The sequence below is a fragment of the Pipistrellus kuhlii genome, unplaced genomic scaffold (assembly GCF_014108245.1).
Source record: "Pipistrellus kuhlii isolate mPipKuh1 unplaced genomic scaffold, mPipKuh1.p scaffold_m20_p_9, whole genome shotgun sequence".
NCBI classification, from domain to species: domain Eukaryota; kingdom Metazoa; phylum Chordata; class Mammalia; order Chiroptera; family Vespertilionidae; genus Pipistrellus; species Pipistrellus kuhlii.
In genome coordinates this window covers 46024448-46033942 of record NW_023425595.1, presented here as the reverse complement: position 1 = coordinate 46033942, position 9495 = coordinate 46024448, and the positions used below count along the sequence as shown (strand labels likewise).

At 49.1% G+C, this 9495-nt stretch overlaps 1 protein-coding gene across 1 annotated transcript; it reads right to left on the bottom strand.

Moving 5' to 3' along the window:
• Positions 1-5724: 5724 nt before the first annotated feature.
• LOC123651907 (NUT family member 2F-like) lies at positions 5725-9101 on the bottom strand. The gene is made up of 4 exons (XM_045577912.1): positions 9006-9101; positions 7503-7786; positions 7006-7125; positions 5725-6492 (listed from the first exon to the last, which is right to left on the bottom strand). Exons 1-4 carry the CDS (start codon positions 9019-9021, stop codon positions 5806-5808), a joined length of 1107 nt encoding a protein of 368 aa, XP_045433868.1. The 5' UTR covers positions 9022-9101; the 3' UTR covers positions 5725-5805.
• Between the last annotated feature and the right edge of the window lie 394 nt (positions 9102-9495).

Here is a 9495-nt window from a genome sequence, read left to right as displayed (position 1 = left end):
AAAGGACAGGTTCAAACCATACGTACATTAAACATGTTAATATGAATTCTATGCAATGTGTTAGTAGCAGCAACACAGTTTTAATGTCTCCAAATCTGCGACAAAACCCGAAAGAGCAAGCAGGATAACAAGGCAGCACCTGTGAGAACACAGATAGCCCGTGAGCCCCGCACCCCTCTGAGCACCCCCCCCCTCTACCTGTGAGCCCCACTCTAAGCAAGTAGAGCTACACCACAATGACTCACAGGAATCACCCTCTGTCCCACAGGACACAAGGAAAGGATACAGGGTCCCCAAAGGCTCTGAGAGCTGTGAGACTTAGAAATCCAATTGCTAACAGACACCCTTCCCCCTGCTTGGCAGGCCTGGAGAGAGCAGGTGAGGCCAAATGGCTTTTAGGCCCCCAGCTCCTGAGGGGAGAAAGAGGATGGCAAAAGCAGACGGCGTGGTGGTCTGCAGCCCCGTGAACGCACCGATTTCACCACTTCCTGAACAAAGCCCTTTCCTGAGGAGCAACTTCAGAAAGTCAGTCATCAGGTTGGACGAGGACCAAGAAAAGAGATGACCAGATTAAACATGAGGAAGGGCGGGGGGTGGGGAAGGCAGATCTCAGCAAATTCAAGCACAGGTCATTTCCTTACCTTCAAGTTCCAGAAAAACCAGAAGCCCTAGATGTGAAATAAACCATAGAAGCCTTGGCTCAGTAAATGACATCTTCTAACTCTTGTTACGAATCCAACAATTCTCCTTCCCAGACCTGTCCCATGACAGACAGTTGCTCAGCAAAAAGTACCTAATATTTTCTCGGGGAAAACAGTGCTAAGAGAGCTCCCTCAAGCTCCTACCACTGGGTCGACACGTGGATTTGAAATACCACCAGTGCTTGAGTCGGCTCAGCTTCTTATTGGGGGCAGCACGTCCCTCCTCCTGTAAAAAGCTATTAGCTTCACCTGTTGGTACTTCACCCTCCTTCCTGCTGTGTTACAGACAATATTGGTGCTATCCCTCCCAGCCCAGAGCAAACACATTCAAATTCATTCCCTCATTGGCTCTTTCTCGTGCCCCTCTAGTCCATGGGCACATACATTTTTTTTTTATTGTTTTTTCTTGTATTAAAAAAACAAAACAAAAACAAAGCAAAACAACTTCCTCCCTTCAGTGTAGAGATGGTGAGCCTGGAATATATTTAATTTCAAATCAGAGAAGACAACAAGAGCAGGATCCAGCGGAAGGAATGGAGTGCAATGCCAGGTGGTCTGACAAGAAAATGATAGAAGGATGAAAAGTGGGGGGAAAGGAGGGAGAGAAGGCATTCTGTAGAATAAGCTTTCTGACTGGCCCATCTCTGATGCCTGGGAGTCAAAGAGTTGTTTGTGGAAGTGTAGGCATGTTTACTGCTGCCAAGGGAGACACTTCATGTTGGTATCATATCAAACTGGAAGACGAAGGAGAACATGGGAGGGGAAGAAAGCGAGTCCAAGGAACATTGTCTGGAGACAGTAACTGCTGTCTAAAGGAAGTGATGCATGTAGAGCGGTATATCAGGCAGCCATCAGAACAAAGGGCCAACTTGCCTAAATATGTCAACAGTAAAACAGAAGCAACAAATGCAAATAAGATAGTGCAAGAACATGCATGCATGTAACACACAGTGTAACATACCAGACACCCAAATAAAAGTTCAAAGAATTCACATTAATCGAAGTCAATGCACTTTAACTCTCTTATGAAGAGCAAAAAGATATTGTCCAATTAAAACACAAAACTCAATTCTACGTTGAATGTAAGAGATCTACTATTTGAGAAAAGTGAAAAATAAAGGGGGGGGGGCAATATATATACCAAAAGAATGCCTCCTCTTTATGCTCACGGAGTCACAGAGCAGTGGGCTAACACACGACACGTTCTCATGCGTTCACACTTACACAGCTGGAGGCGTTTACAGCACTAGTGTGAGTGTCTTCAAACACGCAAAGAAGACCTTTTTATATAATGAGACATAGAAATGATAATAGTGAGTGAAGGGAGAACATAGGAACATCTGAGAGGAAAGAGCCAAGGTTGGGTACTTAGTGATTACCACGAGGCAAGTTATTTCCAGTGACAATGTCCTTGTTCTGCTGCTGAAATCGCGTGTGATCCTGGGAAAGTCAGGGCTGATTCTCACAGAGCTGCTGGCAGCTGTGATGTTGCTGTGGCCACAGGGGAAAACATCAGACTTAGCTTTAGCTGTCACATCCTTGATGGTCATATTTTGCTTGTTAGGGAGGCTGTGATACTGCAATTGCATTTTGGATACTTTGTCTGATTCCAGACTAATACTCTCTCCAGAATGTAAGTGAGACATACACCTTGAACCATGTGGAATGACCCTTTGGTAGAGATCCGGGATTGGGTTTCTCTGCAGTGACTGTGGCATCCTGAGCAGGCTGGGACACCTGCCTGTTACCTTTCTATTCCTCTGGCTGGGACAGGGGTAGGCTTAATGTGAGGAAGCCTACAATTATTTCTTTTTTTTAGGTTTGATTTATTATTTTTGTAGGTTTAATTTACTTTGTGGCTCTCTTACTAAAATAAAATCAATACTGCACAATTGTACTAACTACATTTGCAATATTTTTCCCCACAGGTATATGAGGCTCTTGCTTCATCTCAGATTGTCTTCAGGGTCACCTGAAGGTTCTCCTAGTGGTGTTTAGGGACACCTCCCCAAGTGGTTAACGGGGTTAGTAGAATCAGGAGATGGAAACCAGGTGAGAGCATTGGGTTACTCCAGAAACACAATGTAATGTATGCCTAGGCCCTAGGACAGTGGTTGGCAAACTGCGGCTTGAGAGCCACATGTGGCTCTTTGGCCTCTTGAATGTGGCTCTTTCACAAAACACCACATGCGGGCGTGCATGTACAGTGTGATTGAAACTTCATGCCCATGTGCAGAAGTTGGTTTTCGGCTCTCAAAAGAAATTTCAATCATTGTACTGTTGCTATTTGGCTTTGTTGACTAATGAGTTTGCCGACCACTGACCTAGGGAAACTGTTCTGAGTATCAATTCTTTAAGCTTTGTAAGACTGATCCTATACCAAGATTATAATTACGCAATTTGCATAAAATTTGGTACAAAAATAGTTGAAATGTGTGTGTATTGCTTTTAATATTGTTTGTTATGCTAATTTAAGTATTAACTAGAAACAGAAGAATAAAACAAAATGTTTATAATGTGTGGAGAACCACATAATAAACACCTGAGGCTCCAGCTGTATAATTTAAGAGCTCTGTTTTCATGATTGATTTTGAAGCCACCTGTGTGGACTTCGCTGCTTACATCTCCTTGTTTTACCTTTCCAGCCATGAGCATTGAGTTCCGTGTGTTCTATTATCATTTTGCTATTTTGCTTTTTAACTTTAAATATTTTAATACAGTAATTTTGCTCATTTGGCAGGTTTTTTAATGTTATACAAAATAGAATTCACCATGTCTTTTGTAATTTCCTTTTTATTTTTTAATACATTTGACTGATTTTTAGAGAGAGAGGGAGGGAGAGAGAACGAAACATCCATTGGTTGCCTCCTGCACATGCCTTACTGGGGATCGAGCCTGCACCCTGGGCATGTGCCCTCATCAGGAATCGGACCTGAGGCCTTCAGATGTATGGGTCAACATTCAATTCAGCCACCCTGGCCAAGGTGTGATTTCCTTTTTAAAATAAAATTATTTTCCTGAAATCCTTTTGTTGTGTGTTCTTTCATATTCATATTTCTATGATGTTGCATCTCATACGCAGTATACATTATACATCAGTGACTTTGATTACCATCTCATTGTTTCAGATTGATCTACACTAGACATTGCTAATACAAGAATTCTGCTGCATTTTTATAGGGCACATCAAGTCTTCCTCTATGGTTGTATTCGTTTTCTTTTTCTGCCCTCACAATTTACCACAAACTTAGTGGCTTTAAAGAACACAGATTTATAATCTTAGAGATTTGGGGGCTGGAAGTCTGGTATGGCTCTTACTGGACTGAAATCAGGTTATTGGTAGGTCGTGTTTCTTTCAGAGGCTCTGGGTGAATCTGCCTCCTGCTTATTTGGGGCATTGGCGGTATTCAGTTGAGGCTTTAAGACTGATTGTAAGCTGAGGGCTGTTCCCCTGACCTGTGACTCCCCCCTCAAACTAGGAAGCCAGCAATGTCAGACCAGCTCTTCCTCATGCTGCCTTCTCCCCGATCCTCTGCACCTGGGGTTGGATTGGGCCCACCGAGATAATTCAGGATGATTTTTCCATCTCAAGGTCTTGCAACATAATCTCATCTGCAGAATCCCTTTCCCCATTTAAGGTAACATGTTCCCAGGTTCTGGGAATCAAGGTGGGAGCATCTTTTGAGAGCCAGGCCACTTTGGAACCAGATAGAGTTAGTCCCATCCCATCGCTGCTACTGCTGGACCACTGCCCTGGGCACAGCTTTGCATGTGGGGAGGGGTGGAGCAGAGGCATGCTCCGGGAAGCTCAGTGGTTCTGATGCAACCTGAGCCCAGGAAAGGAATCAGAACTTAAATACGGGGAAGAGGCATTGGCTGGGAAGGAAGGGGGTGAGGGCCAGGGCTGGGACAAGGCAGTTCTGGATACGGTATCTCCTCGGCTTAGCTCCTGCTTTTTATTGTTTGCTCGTCTCGCTCTTACATCCGGGGTTCAGATCCTCTGCTTTGACTGTGGGGTCTGTACTTGTGCCCACAGCAGGGCGACTGAGCCCCCTTCCCTCAGCCTAGATCTGCAGCTCCCACCAGATCTGGAGCCGTGTGCAACTCTTCCACTACCGCCCCTGCTGGTCTCGCTGTGCTTGTGAAACTGCATCTCAGTTTGTTAGGACTCCCCCTACCCTCCCCCCACTAGAAAAGGAATCTAGGTTGGCATCTATTCACACACGAATCCTACCAGGGTTGTAAAAGAAGGAACAGTATTGTGTGGTGGTCTTGAAGACCCATTGTCCCTGAGCCTAGTCCCCCAGCCACACCAGATGGGTTTTCCTCCCTCAGTTGGACAAGAGTCTCCCACACAGAAATCCAAACAGGGATGTGGCATCCTCCTTCTCCCTTCTCCCCCTCCCCACTGTCATTTCCCAAGTCCACACCTTTAACACGCTTGTCACCATTACTCTTTTGTCACCCCCTTGTTCCAGCCTCATCCCTCCACCTCCCTCCACATTCGGTCATCCCATTGAGACTAAAGAATGCTTCCCTTTAAGGAGACACAGAGGCAGACAGCCTGTCACCTGGGGCCAAGCCTTTTGGTCTAAGTCAGGCCACCCACACAGGAAACCCTGGAGGAGCTGAGAATGGCGGAGCCCCATTGTCTCACTGCTTCCGGGAGGCCCTCGTTAGCTCTGGCCTTGGGAGTAGAAGTGATGATGGGAGGGGTCCCCGGGGATCAGAGAGCTGAGTGCTGCCAGGAGCAGGCAGAAGGAGAGCCATCTCCATCTGGAAGCAGGGACTGAGCCTGGCCTGTGAATCCATAGCGCCCTGACCTCCCGCATTCCCTTCCTCTTGGGTCCCTTCCCCAAGGAGCAGCGCAGACTCGAGTACAGAGACAAAGACATTTTCATGCACAACTATCTTTATTCATAACTGGAATACAATGTCCCAAAGGTGCTGTTCCTACCCCCAGCCCCCCAAGCCCACCCTCACCCTAACAGCCCTGCCCTCCCTCCCTACCTCCCACCTTCCCACATCTCTAGAACAGCCAGAATTATATATCTTTGGGATGAAAAGGAGCCCCGGGCTTTTCTGGGGCACAGCCACGTCACATTTACTGTGGGCCGCCAGACTCGGGGCAGGAGGGGCCCCCCACTGCTCCACACTGGCTGTTGTACCTCTTCCTCTTCCTTCCCCTCCCTGCGACAGACTGCTCACACTTTCTCTTTGGAGGCCGGGACTGGGCAGCTTTCCGGGCCCCTCGACCTCTAGGGCAGGCAAGGTCGGAGGCCGGGACAGGACTCAGAGAGAGAGCGCTGGGCGACACGCTCTTAAGAGAGGCCACGGCAAAGACCTGGTCGGGGAGGGGCCCCTCCTTCTCACTGGACTTGGCCACTGGCCTGCGGCGGCGGCGCCCCCTGACAGGAGAGGTCTGCCTGGGAATGGCAGCATCCCTGGGGCCCAGGCCAGAATCGGTGTGCTCGAGACCCTGGGGAGCAGAGGGGGGACCCAGAGCCCCGAGGGGTGGGCACTCCTGAGATTCTGAAGGGCCAGCAAAGGCTTGGGGCCCGGCCAGTTGGGCATCTACATGACCAGGCTCTTGACCATCCTTGAAGTCATCCGGTGGGCAGGCGTTGGTATTGACCCCCTCCTGGGGGCCGTAGTCATCACTCTGGGCACCTTGGCTGGCCACAGACTCAGAAGGACCGGAGTCAGATTGGAGTGCACCATCGAGAAAAGCTGCCAGCTCCTCCCCATTCTCCTCCTCCTCCTCCTCGGCCAGGCGCAGCTTCTCTAACAGCTGGGAGGAAAAGGGGGGATAGTGACATGCTCTGCACACATGTGTGAGAGGAGGGGTAGTGTGGGTGATGGACAATGGTGTCGGGGAAGGTGTGAAAGGGGGGACACCGTGATTCAAATCCCAAACAGACATGTGGTTCTCCTCTGTATCCCTCTGCCATATTCCCAGCTTTGTGTCCTTCTCTCTCTTTCTGTCCCCCCTCCCCCCACACACAATCCTCTCCTTCCCATCATCCTTTTCTGTCTACAATTCTCTCTTCCTTGTCCTCTTGTACTTCACCCACCAAAGAGCTGGCTCCTAGGTATGCCATGCTTACAGGCAGCACTGGGGTGGCGGAGTCAGATGCACCTCCTTTTCTGAGCTACTTTTTGCCCTGGTTTACCCGGAGTCCCTCCCTCCATGACTGACATAGGGACCCTTCCTCCTCTAACTCTCAGGCATCTGTCCCTCCCTCCCATGGCTCACCTGAAGCCCCCTCCCATCTTTTAAAGTTCCCTTCCTCCCCTGGCTCACCCAGACAAGAGCTAGTGCTTCCTCCAGCTCCAACAACTCCTTAGTTAGAGCCAAGAGATCCAAATGTGAATCTGCAGAAAGTAATTGGGACACGAATCGGGATTGAAGGATCTCATCCACCTGGAACAGAAGGAAGAAGGTATAAGCAGGAGATGGAGGAAAAGTAGAAAAGCAAAAACCCACCCTCTCCTCTTGCACAAGGTGAGTGTTTTACTATTCATGGCCATCAGCTCCAAATGCACACACACACAGAGGAACATATGCACATACAAATACAAGGGCACACCCACATATACACACACTGAAAGCACACACCACACACACAACATACACACATGCACACAGAGACACACCCACACACTCATCAACCATGCGTGCACCCAGCTCAGAAACAAAGAACAGAGCTTAATCCAATCTGACTGGGCAGAACCCAGGTCTGGGTGCTGGAGTGCCACACTCTGGAATCTTGAGGACCTCAGAGCTCAGAGCCAACCCACCTTGTTGAGCAAGTCTTCCTGGGAGAACAGAGAGTCAACATAGCTCAGCGTATCTGGGTCTAGGTGGATCGCAATCTCTCCCTGCTGTGGCTCCATTCTGCCCTCTTCCCTTTCTCCACTTGGCTCCCCCATGGCCGGTTGGGCCAGCCCCACCAGCCCATAATTGACATCCATGATTTCTTGCACGGCCTCAGCGGGGATAGCCTCGAGTGCCAGGTTCTCCTGGAGCAGCAGGGGTCTTCGGGCCCTCCGGACTCTGGGTAAAGGCTTCCAGATAATGCACACTGTTGCAGAGGAAAGAGGAGAGAGTGTGAGGGACTCCAGCTTCCACCCCCTGAGAATGTGATACTGAGGGCAGTATTGGGGGGTCAGTAACATTGGTGCGACTCGGTCAGAACCTCTGAAGCCATGTTACCATGGGAGGGGAGATGTCCAAGGGAAGTATCCAAAAGAGTCAAATGTGAGGATGTGTAGAGCCCCCGATTCTCCAAGTCCCTGCCCCCACTACCCTGTTCAGTTGCTTCTTAGGTACACATCATAAGCCCCTAATTACTCAGGACTGGTGTCCTAAAACGTTTACTAATGATACAGATCATCTTCCTGCTTCTGTGCTACACCCCTTGTCCCCTTTAAAAAGGAATCTGCCTTGACAGATGTTCCAAGAGAAAAGCAACACGTTCCAAGAGAAAAGCTCCACGTTTGTTCTCAGTCTATGAAGGAGGGACGTGGACTACGAGCAAACCCCTCATCTCGAAGATAAAAGGCAGGGAGCCTGGTCTGTGGTGCTCAGTGGTTGAGAACCAACCTAGGAACCAAGAGGTCATGGTTGGACTCCCTGTGTTGGTGGGAGGTACCCGGTTGCCCTGCCCCTGTGGAGCCCAGGACAGCAAGCAGCTCCCTGAGCTCAGAAATGAGCTCTGGGCTGGAAGCAGCAGAGGAGCATGGGCTGCAGCAGCTGGAGTACCTTCCAGCCCAGCCCTCGGGGCAGTCATTTCATTGTGAACTTTACCACAGACAGCGCTGGACAACTGTCTGGCTGGAACTACCTCTCCCGACTGCGCCAGTAGCTCCGGTATCCTAAACTGAAATCCCTTAGCTATTGTGGGCGAACTCCAGGTACCTGAAGAACAGGACACAGGACTAGCTTTCCTGTGACCCTCCCTGTGCCACCACCACGACATAGCCCACTATTCTCTATACACATGTGGAAGTGGCATGTCTGCCCTCTGGAAAGGTTCCGTGTGCCTGCTGCCTCCATACCCAGGCATTTCTCCTGAGTCATCCTGACTCACCTCTGAGGACCCCTCCTGTTCAGTCACAGGTTTCTTCGGACTCTCAATCTCTCCTGGTGAACGGCCCTTGAGGAGGACAGTTCTCTCTCCTTCCCCTACTTCAGTCCGAACTACGTTTCTCCAGTGGAAGTATCATGTTTTAATCCCAGGTGTTGAGGGACATTATGGTAGCTAATCAACCTCCAACTCCCATGCCAACCTATAGGCTTACCTTCATCTGAAGCCATTCCTGAAAGCTGAGAGAGGATGAGAGAGTTCAAGTGCAGGTCCAGGAGGTGATCTGCTCCAACAGACACTCAAGATCCAGTGAAGGAAGAGGCTGAATTTAAATGTCAGGACGCAGAATTCCAGACATTCTGCATTGTGGGAGGAGCTAAGGGTAGGTGTCCTGGATGGGGTTGGAAGGGGCGGGGGAAGACATTCCATGGAGGGCTATGGCCGGTAGGCAAGAACCAGCATCTTCTTTCAAATTTTAAGTGATAACACAATTGGTGTGTGCTTCTTTCGGCCATTTATACATTAGTTTTTCGGATTCATGGCAAAAATGCTTTTCTTGATGTTCCCTTTATCTCAGTTCTTGATCCATCAGCCTAGTTTGGGTCCCTCAACCTGCTTCTCAGCCAGCTCTTGGCTTACTTCAACACAGACTACACTTTCTGAACAAAATTAAAACCTAAAGAACTTGGGGCTACATGGAACCC